The sequence below is a fragment of the Procambarus clarkii genome, chromosome 1 (genome assembly GCF_040958095.1).
Source record: "Procambarus clarkii isolate CNS0578487 chromosome 1, FALCON_Pclarkii_2.0, whole genome shotgun sequence".
NCBI classification, from domain to species: Eukaryota; Metazoa; Arthropoda; class Malacostraca; order Decapoda; family Cambaridae; genus Procambarus; species Procambarus clarkii.
The window spans coordinates 48,769,953-48,788,263 of record NC_091150.1 but is presented as its reverse complement, the minus strand read 5'-3'; the positions used below and the strand labels follow the sequence as shown (position 1 = coordinate 48,788,263).

The 18,311-nt window shown below is 51.4% G+C and overlaps 2 protein-coding genes across 6 annotated transcripts in view; one reads left to right on the top strand and one right to left on the bottom strand.

Annotated features, from left to right (window-relative positions):
- The window catches only part of LOC123752290 (hexosaminidase D-like), a 373,939-nt gene that overhangs the window by 241,749 nt on the left and 113,879 nt on the right, over window positions 1-18,311 (bottom strand). The gene's annotated exons all lie outside the window — the stretch shown is intronic.
- The window catches only part of LOC138363296 (axoneme-associated protein mst101(2)-like), a 71,177-nt gene continuing 53,728 nt past the window's right edge, over window positions 863-18,311 (top strand). Inside the window, exon 1 of the mRNA XM_069322314.1 lies at window positions 863-1,690. Coding sequence (XP_069178415.1) covers window positions 863-1,690 — 828 coding nt within the window. The remainder of the gene's footprint in view (window positions 1,691-18,311) is intronic.

Here is an 18,311-nt window from a genome sequence, read left to right as displayed (position 1 = left end):
AGTATGTTTTCTGTTATGTCAAGAGGAGTACAAGCCAGATCACGATACACTGTCCATTATCATCCCTATCGTTTCATCCACAGGTACGTTGGTAAACAGCGACTCTACATCCAAAGAGGATGTGCAAAACAAATGGGGAAAATGTTTCTTTCACCCTGATGCCCATGTTACCTAGCAGGTAAATAGGTACCTGGAAGTTAGACAGCCTGCTACGGGCTGCTTCCTGGGGGTGGAGGCCTGGTCGAGGACCGGGCCGCGGGGACACTAAGCCTCGAAATCATCTCAAGATCAAAATAACCCCCATCAAGCAGGTATAGTACCCCCCCCCCCCACACACACACCAGACACGGAGGCAGGACACACAAGGGCGCTGAGTCACCGTCAAGCCACAACTGGACTGGAAACTGCTATTCCTACGGCATTTCGGCAGCGAGCATGCGCAGTGCTTGGCTCCACCACCTGTCAACAACAACAGGCTGATAACCCAAGTTCCATTATCAAGTGTTGCCGGGGACGCGGCACCCGTGTGAAATGAGTAGTGGAAATGAGGACTACGCGTGTCCGTTTTGCTTTTTTCGCGGGACACATTTAATTTCCATTTCCACTATTGGCTTGACAAGTGCCGCGGTTCACTCCTCTAGTCTCGCCCCACAACCACTTGGGCTGGACGGTAGAGCGACGGTCTCACTTCGTGCAGGTCGGCGTTGGGCACCCCCCCCCCCCCGGTCCCATGCCAAACCCTTATCTTAACCCATTATAAGTGTTATATAGTCATAATGGCTTGGAGTTTTCCCCTGATTGTTCCCTTCATGAACTACACACCATCATTAACAACCCCGTTATGAACAACTAACACACCGCCATGAACACAAACAAAGCAGAGGAAACAGCAGCAAACAAAGCAGAGGAAACAGCAGCAAACAAAGCAGAGGAAACAGCAGCAAACAAAGCAGAGGAAACAGCAGCAAACAAAGCAGAGGAAACAGCAGCAAACAAAGCAGGGAAACAGCAGCAAACAAAGCAGGGAAACAGCAGCAAACAAAGCAGAGGAAACAGCAGCAAACAAAGCAGGGAAACAGCAGCAAACAAAGCAGAGGAAACAGCAGCAAACAAAGCAGCAAACAAAGCAGAGGAAACAGCAGCAAACAAAGCAGAGGAAACAGCAGCAAACAAAGCAGAGGAAACAGCAGCAAACAAAGCAGAGGAAACAGCAGCAAACAAAGCAGGGAAACAGCAGCAAACAAAGCAGAGGAAACAGCAGCAAACAAAGCAGGGAAACAGCAGCAAACAAAGCAGGGAAACAGCAGCAAACAAAGCAGAGGAAACAGCAGCAAACAAAGCAGAGGAAACAGCAGCAAACAAAGCAGGGAAACAGCAGCAAACAAAGCAGAGGAAACAGCAGCAAACAAAGCAGAGGAAACAGCAGCAAACAAAGCAGGGAAACAGCAGCAAACAAAGCAGAGGAAACAGCAGCAAAGCAGGGAAACAGCAGCAAACAAAGCAGAGGAAACAGCAGCAAACAAAGCAGAGGAAACAGCAGCAAACAAAGCAGGGAAACAGCAGCAAACAAAGCAGAGGAGCACCACCACAGAGGCAGCAGCAGAAGCAGTCGTTCAGCTCCAGGAGGAAGACTGGCGCCTTCGGCCAATCGCAGCCTCATGATGCCAGCACTCCGCCCTCCCACACCAAGGCTTTTACACCCACCACACACGCACACGCACACACACACACGCACGCACACACGCACGCACACAAGCATGAAGGTTTGCCACCAGACAAGTACCCGAACTGAGGGTACTAAAGGGTATGAGCTACGAGGAGAGACTACGGGAATTAAACCTCACGTCGCTGGAAGACAGAAAAGTTAAGGGGGGGGGCCATGATCACCACATACAGGATTCTCAAAGGAATTGATAGGGTAGATAAGGACAGGTTATTTAACACAAGGGACACAGGTGGAAACTGAGTACCCAAAGGAACTACAGAGATATTACAAAGAACTTTTTAGTGTCGTAATAGTAAACAAATGGAATGTATTAGGCAGTGATGTGGTGGAGGCTGACTCCATACACAGTTTCAAATGTAGATATGATAGAGCCCAGTAGGCTCAGGAACCTGTACACCAGTTGAGTGACAGTTGAGAGGCGGGACCAAAGAGCCAGAGCTCAACCCCCGCAAGCACAACTAGGTGAGTACACAAACCCACCCACACATAATTAAAGATTCTAAGAAATGATGAAACGAGAACGTGAGCAGAGAGCGTGAGGAGAGGGAGCGTGAGGAGAGAGGGCATGAGCAGGGAGCGTGAGGAGAGAGCATGAGCAGGGAGCGTGAGGAGGGAGCGTGAGGAGAGAGGGCATGAGCAGGGAGCGTGAGGAGAGAGAGCATGAGCAGGGAGCGTGAGGAGGGAGCGTGAGGAGGGAGGGGTGAGGAGGGAGCAGTGAGGAGGGAGCGGTGAGGAGGGAGGGTTGAGGAGAGGGAGGGTTGAGGAGAGGGAGGGGTGAGGAGAGGGAGGGGTGAGGAGAGGGAGGGGTGAGGAGAGGGAGGGGTGAGGAGAGGGAGGGGTGAGGAGAGGGAGGGGTGAGGAGAGGGAGGGGTGAGGAGAGGGAGGGGTGAGGAGAGGGAGGGGTGAGGAGAGGGAGGGGTGAGGAGAGGGAGGGGTGAGGAGAGGGAGGGGTGAGGAGAGGGAGGGGTAAGGAGAGGGAGGGGTAAGGAGAGGGAGGGGTAAGGAGAGGGAGGGGTAAGGAGAGGGAGGGGTAAGGAGAGGGAGGGGTAAGGAGAGGGAGCGTGAGGAGAGGGAGCGTGAGGAGGGAGAGCGTGAGGAGGGAGAGCGTGAGGAGAGAGAGCGTGAGCAGGGAGAGCGTGAGGAGAGAGAGCGTGAGCAGGGAGCGTGAGGAGAGAGAGCGTGAGCAGGGAGCGTGAGGAGAGAGCGTGAGCAGGGAGCGTGAGGAGAGAGAGCGTGAGCAGGGAGCGTGAGGAGAGAGAGCGTGAGCAGGGAGCGTGAGGAGAGAGAGCGTGAGCAGGGAGCGTGAGGAGAGAGAGCATGAGCAGGGAGCGTGAGGAGAGAGAGCATGAGCAGGGAGCGTGAGGAGAGAGAGCATGAGGAGAGAGAGCATGAGCAGGGAGCGTGAGGAGAGAGAGCATGAGCAGGGAGCGTGAGGAGAGAGAACATGAGCAGGGAGCGTGACACAGCAACAACAAGCCAGGAGCCAGATTCACGAAAGTATTTACGCAAGCACTTACGAACGTGTACATCTTTCCTCAATCTTTGACGGCTTTGGTTACATTTATTAAACAGTTTACAAACATGAAAACTTGCCAATCAACTGTTGTTATTGTTATAAACAGCCTCCTGGTGCTTCGGAGCTCATTAACTGTTTAATAATTGTAAACAAAGCCGCCAAAGATTAAGAAAAGATGTACAGGTTCGTAAGTGCTTGCGTAAGTACTTTCGTGAATCTGGCCCCAGGAAATGAGGCGGCTGGTGGTGAACAAGACACCTGAGGAGCGGCCACAACCTCTCCCCTGGACACTCCAGGTGACACTGAGGCTCTCACTACAGCCTCACTCCCAACACCTGCAGTGTACCCGGAGACAGTTCTCACAGTTGTCCTACTCCCCAAGCCCGGCCTCAGGCTTGACTTGAATGATGATAACTTGACCTACAAGGCTGTTGCTTGCAGCGACCCGCACCTCATGTTACACATAGCGGAAGTCACATGTATAATTAGGCCAGCCTAGCCAGGTGTTAATCTATAGGTTTGTATAATTGAGTTCCATACCCAGCAAGCATATATATAAATCTGGATACCAGGGGCCAGGATTCATCCGGTCTCTATGAAACAACTTACGAAACCTGTACATCTCTCCACAAATACGACGGCTTGGTTTACCTTTAAGGAATAGGTTACACGCTTAAAAAATTCACAACCCATGGTTATTATTGTTATAAACAACCTCGTTGTGCTTCCCCGTCCATAAACAATTTAATATATGAGATGATTGAGGAGAGATGTACAGGTTTCGTAATGGGGTTGCCATAAATGCCCGATGAATCCTGGCCCTGGAGATGAGACATTATACGCAAGAGGGAGGATGGATTTCACAAGCTCAAAATGGATTAAGAGAAAGAAATCCAACTTGAGACACCAACTAGTATTCCATGACACGGCAGACACCCACAGAAAGAGGAGAGTGTACTGAAGGCAGCATGTTCCGGGCTGTCAGTAAGCTGGAGCGAGAAGCAAGCTGGAGTAAGCTTAGGCATGATATACGGGGCGAGGGAAGCTCTCTCCTTTATGAGCCAGCGTCAAGAGTTACACCAGATGAGGAAGACATTTACACGAATGAGAAACAGCATAGGACCCAGCGCCGGTCCTTGAGGTACTGGTACCCTACGCCAGGGACCAGCACCGGTCCTTGAGGTACTGGTACCCTACGCCAGGGACCAGCACCGGTCCTTGAGGTACTGGTACCCTACGCCAGGGACCAGCACCGGTCCTTGAGGTACTGGTACCCTACGCCAGGGACCAGCACCGGTCCTTGAGGTACTGGTACCCTACGCCAGGGACCAGCACCGGTCCTTGAGGTACTGGTACCCTACGCCAGGGACCAGCACCGGTCCTTAAGGTACTGGTACCCTACGCCAGGGACCAGCACCGGTCCTTAAGGTACTGGTACCCTACGCCAGGGACCAGCACCGGTCCTTAAGGTACTGGTACCCTACGCCAGGGACCAGCACCGGTCCTTGAGGTACTGGTACCCTACGCCAGGGACCAGCACCGGTCCTTAAGGTACTGGTACCCTACGCCAGGGACCAGCACCGGTCCTTAAGGTACTGGTACCCTACGCCAGGGACCAGCACCGGTCCTTGAGGTACTGGTACCCTACGCCAGGGACCAGCACCGGTCCTTAAGGTACTGGTACCCTACGCCAGGGACCAGCACCGGTCCTTAAGGTACTGGTACCCTACGCCAGGGACCAGCACCGGTCCTTAAGGTACTGGTACCCTACGCCAGGGACCAGCACCGGTCCTTAAGGTACTGGTACCCTACGCCAGGGACCAGCACCGGTCCTTGAGGTACTGGTACCCTACGCCAGGGACCAGCACCGGTCCTTAAGGTACTGGTACCCTACGCCAGGGACCAGCACCGGTCCTTAAGGTACTGGTACCCTACGCCAGGGACCAGCACCGGTCCTTAAGGTACTGGTACCCTACGCCAGGGACCAGCACCGGTCCTTAAGGTACTGGTACCCTACGCCAGGGACCAGCACCGGTCCTTGAGGTACTGGTACCCTACGCCAGGGACCAGCACCGGTCCTTGAGGTACTGGTACCCTACGCCAGGGACCAGCACCGGTCCTTGAGGTACTGGTACCCTACGCCAGGGACCAGCACCGGTCCTTAAGGTACTGGTACCCTACGCCAGGGACCAGCACCGGTCCTTAAGGTACTGGTACCCTACGCCAGGGACCAGCACCGGTCCTTGAGGTACTGGTACCCTACGCCAGGGACCAGCACCGGTCCTTGAGGTACTGGTACCCTACGCCAGGGACCAGCACCGGTCCTTGAGGTACTGGTACCCTACGCCAGTCAGACGTCTTGGCCCCATTTGCTAGTGCTCTCTGACTCCTGTCTGTCAGGTAATTCTTTACCGCTGTTAGTGCGTACTTCCAACTGCCTCTCAAATTCAGGTAATTCTTTACCGCTGTTAGTGCGTACTTCCAACTGCCTCTCAAATCTATGCAGTAATCTCTCGTGAGAGGTCCCTGTACCAAGGACCTCTTGGCAGTTCATAAATATGCAATCTACCCAATCTTTTCCTTCTCCTGCCTTATGTTTAATACTTTAACTTAGAACACAGTAGCTTCGCCATGCATGGTTTCCCTTCCTTAAAGCCATGTTGATGTTTGAATACATCCTTAATTCTCTCCAGGTGTGTAATTAGTTTTAGCTTCATTATTCCTTCAAGTGTTATCTTGAGTTATCTTGAGATGATTTCGGAGCTTTAGTGTCCCCGCGGCCCGGTCCGCGACAGCTGACTAACACCCAGGTACCTATTTTACTGCTAGGTAACAGGGGCATAGGGTGAAAGAAACTGCCCATTGTTTCTCGCCGGCGCCCGGGATCGAACCCGGGACCACAGGATCACAAGTCCAGTGTGCTGTCCGCTCGGCCGACCTGCTCCCCCGGCTCCAAGTGGCTTGCAGGGGATGTTTGTCAGTGATACTGGCTTGAAGTAAAGTGTCTCTTCTCTGTCTCCTTTCTTGGAAAAGGGCTCTGTCTCCTTTCTTGAAAATTGGTAATACATTTACCTTCTTCCAGAAGCTGGATAATTCTCCCTTTGTAAGTGGCTCGTGAAAGGTCCTTGCTAGAGGTACGCTGAGGGCCTGCGCTGCCTCTTTTAACATTCATGGTGATACGTTGTCTGTACCATCTGTCTTACTTTCGTCCAGTGACGCTAGTAGTCCCTTTACTTCCTCTGCTGTCACCAATATTTATTAGTCTGACATCTAGGGTCATCTCCTCTTCTAGCACTGTTCCGGCTCAGTTGTGAACACTCCATGGCAGCTGGCGTCCAGTTCCTTGCAAATTTCATAATCACTTTCTGTATATTCTCCTCCCGTTGTTCGTAGCCTTCATACTTGGTCATTCACTGTTGTTATTGTTCTTGTCGTCCTCGTTCTGAGTGAGGATCATGACCCAAGTCCTCAATGTCGTCCTCGTTCTGGGTGAGGATCTTGACCCAAGTCCTCAATGTCGTCCTCGTTCTGAGTGAGGATCATGACCCAAGTCCTCAATGTCGTCCTCGTTCTGGGTGAGGATCACGACCCAAGTCCTCCATGTCGTCCTCGTTCTGGGTGAGGATCATGACCCAAGTCCTCAATGTCGTCCTCGTTCTGAGTGAGGATCATGACCCAAGTCCTCAATGTCGTCCTCGTTCTGGGTGAGGATCACGACCCAAGTCCTCCATGTCGTCCTCGTTCTGGGTGAGGATCATGACCCAAGTCCTCCATGTCGTCCTCGTTCTGGGTGAGGATCATGACCCAAGTCCTCCATGTCGTTCTCGTTCTGGGTGAGGATCATGACCCAAGTCCTCAATGTCGTCCTCGTTCTGGGTGAGGATCATGACCCAAGTCCTCAATGTCGTCCTCGTTCTGGGTGAGGATCATGACCCAAGTCCTCAATGTCGTCCTCGTTCTGAGTGAGGATCATGACCCAAGTCCTCAATGTCGTCCTCGTTCTGAGTGAGGATCATGACCCAAGTCCTAAATGTCGTCCTCGTTCTGGGTGAGGATCATGACCCAAGTCCTCAATGTCGTCCTCGTTCTGGGTGAGGATCTTGACCCAAGTCCTCAATGTCGTCCTCGTTCTGAGTGAGGATCATGACCCAAGTCCTCAATGTCGTCCTCGTTCTGAGTGAGGATCATGACCCAAGTCCTAAATGTCGTCCTCGTTCTGGGTGAGGATCATGACCCAAGTCCTCAATGTCGTCCTCGTTCTGAGTGAGGATCAGCTCCAGTAAGCTTGGTGTATCCACTCTAGTTTTATTTTTGTGTCATGCGTTAAGAAGTTCCTGGCCTTAACTTCCACTAATTTTGCTCCCCACGTTTTTTCCCACCACGTGGATTCCTCCATACCTAATAGAGCTCACCATGAGTTAGGTCCCCCCCCATGACTAGAGGTTTTGCTCTCGCTGTGTGTGATGCTGTTGCAACTCTGTAGTTCATCTATGAATGCTCTGTTTGTTGTCAGAGAATTCATAGATGAACATCTATCAATTCTTGTCTGGGGCTTCTACTGTTTGCTGGTGGGTTGTAAATTAGCAGGACCACTATCTTTTCCTATCTGGTGTCAGAGTGCCAATGATGGCGCCTGTGTCGTTTTCTATTTCGATCTTCCAGTTCCTCGAACTTCCACTTTATTATGAGTGTCACTCGATGCTGCAGAGTATAAATAGTGAATATAAATACTAAATACATATAGAAGATACACACACCCACAGGCCAAGTATACACGAGGAGGCGCCGTAGGTCAGGGCCACTCGCCCCCCGCCCCCCAAAACACACACCTTAGACAAACAATTTTAGCCGAGTCGTTTACAGGCAAATTATTCAAGGCTCTACCCCCCCCCCCCTTTCCCTTCTCCGTCGTATCTCTCAATCTATCTTTCCATCAAGAACACAAACACGCGCAAACACACCAACACCAGCCCCTCACCCCCCCCTCCCCCAACACACACACACACACACACACACACACACACACACACACACACACACACACACACACACACACACACACACACAAAGGGAAGTGTTCGTCAAGGTCCTGGTGTACGTTAAGACCGACACTCAATAGGATCTTACATGTTAGTATGTAAGAACAAGTATTATAGACGACTGTATAATAATACAGGAAGATCTGGGCAAGATGAAATCAAGAAAATGACCGAGAGAAGTCAACTCTAAGCAAATGAAAGATAACAATGTTTGGGTAAAGGAGACTGTGTAGCGATGGTGACCTTGGCCACCAGGAGGTCCATCACTGTGAAGGACCTTGGCCACCAGGGGGTCCATTACTGTGTAGGACCTTGGCCACCAGGGGGTCCATTACTGTGTAGGACCTTGGCCACCAGGGTGTCCATCACTGTGTAGGACCTTGGCCACCAGGGGGTCCATCACTATGTAGGACCTTGGCCACCAGGGGGTCCATCACTGTGTAGGACCTTGGCCACCAGGGGGTCCATCACTGTGTAGGACCTTGGCCACCAGGGTGTCCATCACTGTGTAGGACCTTGGCCACCAGGGGGTCCATCACTATGTAGGACCTTGGCCACCAGGGGGTCCATCACTGTGTAGGACCTTGGCCACCAGGGGGTCCATCACTGTGTAGGACCTTGGCCACCAGGGGGTCCATCACTGTGTAGGACCTTGGCCACCAGGGGGTCCATCACTGTGTAGGACCTTGGCCACCAGGGGGTCCATTACTGTGTAGGACCTTGGCCACCAGGGGGTCCATCACTGTAGGACCTTGGCCACCAGGGGGTATATCACTGTGTAGGACCTTGGCCACCAGGAGGTCCATCACTGTGTAGGACCTTGGCCACCAGGGGGTATATCACTGTGTAGGACCTTGGCCACCAGGGGGTCCATCACTGTGTAGGACCTTGGCCACCAGGGGGTCCATCACTGTGTAGGACCTTGGCCACCAGGGGGTCCATCACTGTGTAGGACCTTGGCCACCAGGGGGTATATCACTGTGTAGGACCTTGGCCACCAGGGGGTCCATCACTGTGTAGGACCTTGGCCACCAGGGGGTCCATCACTGTGAAGGACCTTGGCCACCAGGGGGTACATCACTGTGTAGGACCTTGGCCACCAGGGGGTATATCACTGTGTAGGACCTTGGCCACCAGGAGGTCCATCACTGTGTAGGACCTTGGCCACCAGGGGGTATATCACTGTGTAGGACCTTGGCCACCAGGGGGTCCATCACTGTGTAGGACCTTGGCCACCAGGGGGTCCATCACTGTGTAGGACCTTGGCCACCAGGGGGTCCATCACTGTGTAGGACCTTGGCCACCAGGGGGTATATCACTGTGTAGGACCTTGGCCACCAGGGGGTCCATCACTGTGTAGGACCTTGGCCACCAGGGGGTCCATCACTGTGAAGGACCTTGGCCACCAGGGGGTACATCACTGTGTAGGACCTTGGCCACCAGGAGGTCCATCACTGTGTAGGACCTTGGCCACCAGGAGGTCCATCACTGTGTAGGACCTTGGCCACCAGGGGGTCCATTACTGTGTAGGACCTTGGCCACCAGGGGGTCCATCACTGTGTAGGACCTTGGCCACCAGGGGGTCCATCACTGTGTAGGACCTTGGCCACCAGGGGGTCCATCACTGTGTAGGACCTTGGCCACCAGGGGGTCCATCACTGTGTAGGACCTTGGCCACCAGGGGGTCCATTACTGTGTAGGACCTTGGCCACCAGGAGGTCCATCACTGTGTAGGACCTTGGCCACCAGGGGGTCCATCACTGTGTAGGACCTTGGCCACCAGGGGGTCCATCACTGTGTAGGACCTTGGCCACCAGGGGGTCCATCACTGTGTAGGACCTTGGCCACCAGGGGGTCCATCACTGTGAAGGACCTTGGCCACCAGGGGGTACATCACTGTGTAGGACCTTGGCCACCAGGAGGTCCATCACTGTGTAGGACCTTGGCCACCAGGGGGTCCATCACTGTGTAGGACCTTGGCCACCAGGGGGTCCATCACTGTGAAGGACCTTGGCCACCAGGGGGTACATCACTGTGTAGGACCTTGGCCACCAGGAGGTCCATCACTGTGTAGGACCTTGGCCACCAGGAGGTCCATCACTGTGTAGGACCTTGGCCACCAGGAGGTCCATCACTGTGTAGGACCTTGGCCACCAGGGGGTCCATTACTGTGTAGGACCTTGGCCACCAGGAGGTCCATCACTGTGTAGGACCTTGGCCACCAGGGGGTCCATCACTGTGAAGGACCTTGGCCACCAGGGGGTACATCACTGTGTAGGACCTTGGCCACCAGGGGGTCCATTACTGTGTAGGACCTTGGCCACCAGGGGGTCCATCACTGTGTAGGACCTTGGCCACCAGGAGGTCCATCACTGTGTAGGACCTTGGCCACCAGGAGGTCCATCACTGTGTAGGACCTTGGCCACCAGGAGGTCCATCACTGTGTAGGACCTTGGCCACCAGGAGGTCCATCACTGTGTAGGACCTTGGCCACCAGGAGGTCCATCACTGTGTAGGACCTTGGCCACCCAGGTCTGAGTATTTCCGTTATTTTTTTCCTTCTCCGGTACAGTCGTCTGCGTTCTCTTTCTAGAGTGGTCCTCTTCCTGCCCCTCCTCACAGGCACGTGCTTCAAGCAGACCTTGTAAGCTTCAGCTGTCAGTTGAGCTATTCCCTGTGTGGGAGTTTTGTCGCTTAAGACCGTCTCCCATTGAATGTTTGCAAGGTCTATTTACATTTTTCCCAGTCGATTCTCTTATTGTTGAAATTGAATTGATTGAATAATCCTCGATTGTTATTTCTCTTGGACCTACTACCGTTATTAATGTTAGTTTGCACTTCAATTGAGGTCCGAGTATGTAGTGTCTGAGATTGTAATGTCTCTGATTAGCTCATCACTGTTCGTGAATATCTGGTCCAGCGTGTTTTCGTTGTTAGTTGGTCCTGTAATCTGTTAATTGAGCGAGAATTTGTCACAGAATCTCAAAAGTTCTCTGACCTGTGGTTGGTTATTTCCAGGTTGATTTCCTGCTATAATGTTATTGTTTACTATTCTCCATTTTAAACTGGTTGACTGAAGTCTTCAACAAAGATAATATCTGGTACACAGTACAGGACCTGGGGGTACACAGTACAGGACCTGGGGGTACACAGTACAGGACCTGGGGGTACACAGTACAGGACCTGGGGGTACTCAGTACAGGACCTGGGGGTACTCAGTACAGGACCTGGGGGTACTCAGTACAGGACCTGGGGGTACTCAGTACAGGACCTGGGGGTACTCAGTACAGGACCTGGGGGTACTCAGTACAGGACCTGGGGGTACTCAGTACAGGACCTGGGGGTACTCAGTACAGGACCTGGGGGTACTCAGTACAGGACCTGGGGGTACTCAGTACAGGACCTGGGGGTACACAGTACAGGACCTGGGGGTACTCAGTACAGGACCTGGGGGTACTCAGTACAGGACCTGGGCCACCAGGTGTACCCCAGGTCCTGTACTGTGTACCTGGGGGTACACAGTACAGGACCTGGGGTACACAGTACAGGACCTGGGGGTACACAGTACAGGACCTGGGGGTACACAGTACAGGACCTGGGGGTACTCAGTACAGGACTTGGGGTATCCTTACCCTACATGGTGATTCCAGGGGGTCAAGGTCCCCGCGGCCCGGTCGTCGACCAGGCCTCCTGGTTGCTGGACTGGTCAACCAGGCTGTTGGACGCGGCTGCTCGTAGCCTGACGTATGAGTCACAGCCTGGTTGATCAGGTATCCTTTGGAGGTGTTTATTTTCTCTCTCTCGAACATTGAGGGGTCGGCCAGTTATGCCCTTAATGTGGATATAATCCTCCAAAGGATACCTGATCAACCAGGCTGTGACTCATACGTCAGGCTGTGAGCAGCCGCGTGCAACAGCCTGGTTGACCAGTCCAGCAACCTACTCAAGGTATACACAAGGTAAGGTACGGTATGTGTAGTGGAAGCGTGTTGAACAGTCTCGGGCCTCTGATGTTGATAGTTCTCTCTCAGAGTACCTGTTGCACCTCTGCTCTTCAACGGGGGTATTCTGCACATCCTGCCATGCCTTCTGGTCTCATGTGGTGTTATTTCTGTGTGCAGGTTTGGGACCAGCCCCTCTACTATTTTCCATGTCTAAATTATTATGTATTTCTCCCGCCTGCGCTCAAGAGAATACAGATTTACGCATTTTAGTCAGTCCCAGCAGTTTAGATGTTTTACTGAGTGGATTCTAGCAGTAAAGTATCTCTGCACGGTTTCCAGGTCAACAATTTCTCCAGATTTGAAAAGGGGCTGTCATTGTGCAGCAGTACTCCACTCTAGAGAGCACAAGCGTCTTGAAAAGTATCATCATCGGTACAGCATCTCTAGTGTGAAAGGTTCTTGTTACCCAACCTGTCATCTTTCTTGCAGTTGTGACGGCTACTTTATTGTGTTCTTTAAAGGTAAGGTCTTCCGACATGAGTACACCCAGATCCTTTACATTGCCTTTTCGTTCTATGACCGCGTGTTGTAGGTGGTGTGATACACAGTACACATCCCAGCACACCTGTCCCTCGATGCTCACACAAGCGGAACACCTAGAGCTCAGACAAGGTCTAAGACAACCAGTAACAAAGGGCTGGTTTACGGCACTAGTTCCTGGCACTGTACACATACCAGATGGCACTAACACTCGACTGTGGTGCTTCAGGGTACATGGAGCCTCTACAGGCACTCACTGCATTCCCACACAGTCATTGTTTATGTAAACAGTCACATTATCGCACATGTGGCTCCCTCCACACACACAACCCTCCCCCCCCCCAACACACACAATCAACCCCCCCAAACACACACAACCCAAGCCCCCCCCCCAACACACACAATCAACCCCCCCCCCAAACACACACAACCCAAGGCCCCCCCCCCCAAAGGGGCGCCTGGTAGCCTGGTTGATAGCGCGCAGTTTTCGAAATTCTGTGGCGGGAGTTCGATTCCCGCACCAGGCAGAAACAAATGGGCAAAGTTTTTTTTCACCCCTGAATGCCCCGGTTACCTAGCAGTAAATAGGTACCTGGGAGTTAGTCAGCTGTCACGGGCTGCTTCCTGGTGTGTGTGTGTGTGTGTGTGTGTGTGTGTGTGTGTGTGTGTGTGTGTGTGTGTGTGTGTGTGTGTGTGTGTGTGTGTGTGTGTGGAGGAAAAAAAATTAGTAGTGAACAGTTGATTGACAGTTGAGAGGCGGGACGAAAAAGCAAAGCTCAACCTCCGCAAACACAACTAGGTGAATACACACAAAGACCCCCCCCCCCCCCTCCCCAAACACACACAAGCAGCCTGACCGTACTCAATCAAGCCACTCCCGCATGCTGTTAGGGTCACAATGCAGGCAGCAGCCAGGAGGCGGCCCTCATACACTGGTGCCACTCACAGCCACTCCCCCCCCCCCTCCCCCCGTGATGTTGCACCACCACCGTCACTTCTCGCTCAAGCATGTTAACGGGCCAACAGCTAGTGCTTGAAACGTTGTTCAATGTCAACACATCTCTTTTGACTAGTTGTATATGGAAGGGGCTCCAGTTGTTCCAAGCATCAGTATTGCAGCCTAAATAGATAGTAAGATTTTTTTTTTTTCAACGATTTTTACACATTTTCAATAAGAAATTCCAACCACAAGTTTCAAATGAAATCGTTTCTATGAGACTCTTCTATCACATTAGCATATAATGAAGGATATAATTCAGCGGATTTTCTAAAATATGTTTAGTTTTACTAATACAAATAGTCAAGGTTGCCACAAAAAATTATGCAAATATATCATGTTTATTACTATTATAAAATCAATAATTGAACTTGGGGAAAAAAATTGAACTATTTGGTCGAAGCATAAACTCTACATATAAGGTGTAAAGTTTCATGTAAATTGAATAAAAAAATGAAAGATATAAGAAAATTTAAGTTACTCGAAAATAAATAACTAAAAACTAAAGGCTAAGGTGCTGCCATCTGTGGCTGAGGTTGACAACCAATTTCCACCAAAATTGGCACGCTTACAGATAAACTTACGTGCAGTCAGGTGTACAAATTTCATGTAAATCGTCCGATTAACAAATAAGAAAAAAAAAAATGTCGTTTAACTATTTTTGGGGAGATAAAACTAATTATTAAATATTTTTATTATATGTTATTGTGATAGCTGAGAGTCATAGACGTGATTTCAGTTGACAGATCAAAAACCATTTGAAACCCTTTCCATATAAAACTCGTCAAAAAAGTTTGATTGAAATCGAACTAGTTTTAATTTATTGCATATTTTGGGCATTTTTGGAACTAAAGCCCCCCTTTAAGATGTGTGTTAAGAAAACGCACATCCTTAAGAGGTTGTCATTTGCATGTGCTTGTTCATTTAGGCTACTCCCTGGTATTCTTTCCGATATAACTGTATTAGCTAGGTTCTTCCATTTCAGGTGCCGTAGGTTGAAGTTCCCAAGCAGGATGATGTTCAGGGCTGGATTTGTGAGGTTTTCCAAGCAGTGTTCTATTTTCATTAGTTGGTCTTTAAACTGCTGAGGGTTTGTCTCCGGTGACTTATATACAAGGACAATAATTACATTTAGGATCTCTATTTTGATTATCAGCACTTCCACCATATCATTTGTGGTGTTTAGCAGCTCAGTACAGATGAGTGTCTCTTTGATGTAGAGGCTGACCCCACCCTGTAGCTTGTGTTTCCTGTCACATGACCCCATCCTGTAGCCTGTGTTTCCTGCCACATGACCCCATCCTGCAGCCTATGTTTCCTGTCACATGACCCCACCCTGTAGCCTATGTTTCCTGTCACATGACCCCATCCTGTAGCCTATGTTTCCTGTCACATGACCCCACCCTGTAGCCTGTGTTTCCTGTCACATGACCCCACCCTGTAGCCTGTGTTTCCTGTCACATGACCCCATCCTGTAGCCTATGTTTCCTGTCACATGACCCCACCCTGTAGCCTGTGTTTCCTGTCCCATGACCCCATCCTGTAGCCTATGTTTCCTGTCACATGACCCCACCCTGTAGCCTGTGTTTCCTGCCACATGACCCCACCCTGTAGCCTGTGTTTCCTGTCCCATGACCCCACCCTGTAGCCTGTGTTTCCTGTCACATGACCCCAACCAGTAGCCTGTGTTTCCTGCCACATGACCCCATCCTGTAGCCTGTGTTTCCTGCCACATGACCCTACCCTGTAGCCTGTGTTTCCTGTCACATGACCCCATCCTGTAGCCTGTGTTTCCTGCCACATGACCCTACCCTGTAGCCTGTGTTTCCTGTCACATGACCCCATCCTGTAGCCTGTGTTTCCTGCCACATCTGAAAAGACTACTCCGGGATCCCTATTTCACGATCATTGTATAGTGACCACCAGGGAGAGGATGGTGCACGTATAGTGACCACCAGGGAGAGGATGGTGCACGTATAGTGACCACCAGGGAGAGGATGGTGCACGTATAGTGACCACCAGGGAGAGGATGGTGCACGTATAGTGACCACCAGGGAGAGGATGGTGCACGTATAGTGACCACCAGGGAGAGGATGGTGCACGTATAGTGACCACCAGGGAGAGGATGGTGCACGTATAGTGACCACCAGGGAGAGGATGGTGCACGTATAGTGACCACCAGGGAGAGGATGGTGCACGTATAGTGACCACCAGGGAGAGGATGGTGCACGTATAGTGACCACCAGGGAGAGGATGGTGCACGTATAGTGACCACCAGGGAGAGGATGGTGCACGTATAGTGACCACCAGGGAGAGGATGGTGCACGTATAGTGACCACCAGGGAGAGGATGGTGCACGTATAGTGACCACCAGGGAGAGGATGGTGCACGTATAGTGACCACCAGGGAGAGGATGGTGCACGTATAGTGACCACCAGGGAGAGGATGGTGCACGTATAGTGACCACCAGGGAGAGGATGGTGCACGTACAGTGAGAGGGTGCTGACCCTCGTGACCTCAACTGTGAACCGTGACCAAGCTCCCTAAAGTTCTCAAGAGAATGATTTAGTGGATTTTAATGGAATAACTGACGTGGTACAGTGGTAGAGGTGACGGTGAGGGTCACAGTAATGGAGCGGTGACGGTGAGGGTCACAGTATTGGAGCGGTGACGGTGAGGGTCACAGTAATGGAGAGGTGACGGTGAGGGTCACAGTAATGGAGAGGTGACGGTGAGGGTCACAGTAATGGAGAGGTGACGGTGAGGGTCACAGTAATGGAGAGGTGACGGTGAGGGTCACAGTAATGGAGAGGTGACGGTGAGGGTCACAGTAATGGAGAGGTGACGGTGAGGGTCACAGTAATGGAGCGGTGAGGGTCACAGTAATGGAGCGGTGACGGTGAGGGTCACAGTAATAGAGCGGTGACGGTGAGGGTCACAGTAATGGAGCGGTGACGGTGAGGGTCACAGTATTGGAGCGGTGACGGTGAGGGTCACAGTAATTGAGGGGTGACGGTGAGGGTCACAGTAATGGAGAGGTGACGGTGAGGGTCACAGTAATGGAGAGGTGACGGTGAGGGTCACAGTAATGGAGAGGTGACGGTGAGGGTCACAGTAATGGAGAGGTGACGGTGAGGGTCACAGTAATGGAGAAGTGACGGTGAGGGTCACAGTAATGGAGAAGTGACGGTGAGGGTCACAGTAATGGAGACGTGACGGTGAGGGTCACAGTAATGGAGAGGTGACGGTGAGGGTCACAGTAATGGAGAGGTGACGGTGAGGGTCACAGTAATGGAGAGGTGACAGTGAGGGTCACAGTAATGGAGAGGTGACAGTGAGGGTCACAGTAATGGAGAAGTGACAGTGAGGGTCACAGTAATGGAGAGGTGACGGTGAGGGTCACAGTAATGGAGAGGTGACAGTGAGGGTCACAGTAATGGAGAGGTGACAGTGAGGGTCACAGTAATGGAGAGGTGACGGTGAGGGTCACAGTAATGGAGAAGTGACGGTGAGGGTCACAGTAATGGAGAGGTGACAGTGAGGGTCACAGTAATGGAGAGGTGACAGTGAGGGTCACAGTAATGGAGAGGTGACAGTAAGGGTCACAGTAATGGAGAGGTGACGGTGAGGGTCACAGTAATGGAGGTGACGGTGAGGGTCGCAGTAACCTAGAAAGTGGTGGTGATAGTGAGGGGTCACAGTAACCTAGAAAGTGGTGGTGATAGTGAGGGGTCACAGTAACCTAGAAAGTGGTGGTGATAGTGAAGGGTCACAGTAACCTAGAAAGTGGTGGTGATAGTGAGGGGTCACAGTAACCTAGAAAGTGGTGGTGATAGTGAAGGGTCACAATAACCTAGAAAATGGTGGTGATAGTGACGGGTCACAGTAACAAGGGTTGCAAGAGACAACCCACTACCCCCCCCCCCCCACAGCTCTATAAAGCACACAAGAGCGCGGCTCACCAGGGGGGGGGGGGTCAAACACAAGGCTCCAGCACATACATTTACCACCAAAACTGTTCTTGCCAAGTAGACGCGCCTTTCATGGCGGTAAATACCATACTTGAAGTCACCAGAAACTAGCATATATATCTTATAACAAAAAAACAGGACAAGAAAAAACATATACTTTCTCAAACACATACCGTGACGAAGGTGTAGCATAAACATCATCGGTGATCAGATACACATCAGTAAACATGCTTCTCGTTCCCAAGTAAACACACACACACATACACACCAACACAGAGCCCTGGTCTAGACACAGGCTTGTACAGAACGACACGTACAGGTTTGGAACAGAATGTGCATCAGAAGTCAAGACACTCAGTGACCTGATCACAATTCGTCTGGAACGAGGAGGAAGTCATTCCTGACCCATATGTCTTAGGGAATATACTCATTTATCTAATTATAAAACAAAGATAATTGTGGCTCAACCTTTAGGCTGCTGTATGCACACCTCAGCCTTAAACAATTAACCAGGTTCGTATACTTACCTGCTTGATACCTGCTTGATGGGGTTCTGGGAGTTGTTCTACTCCCCAAGC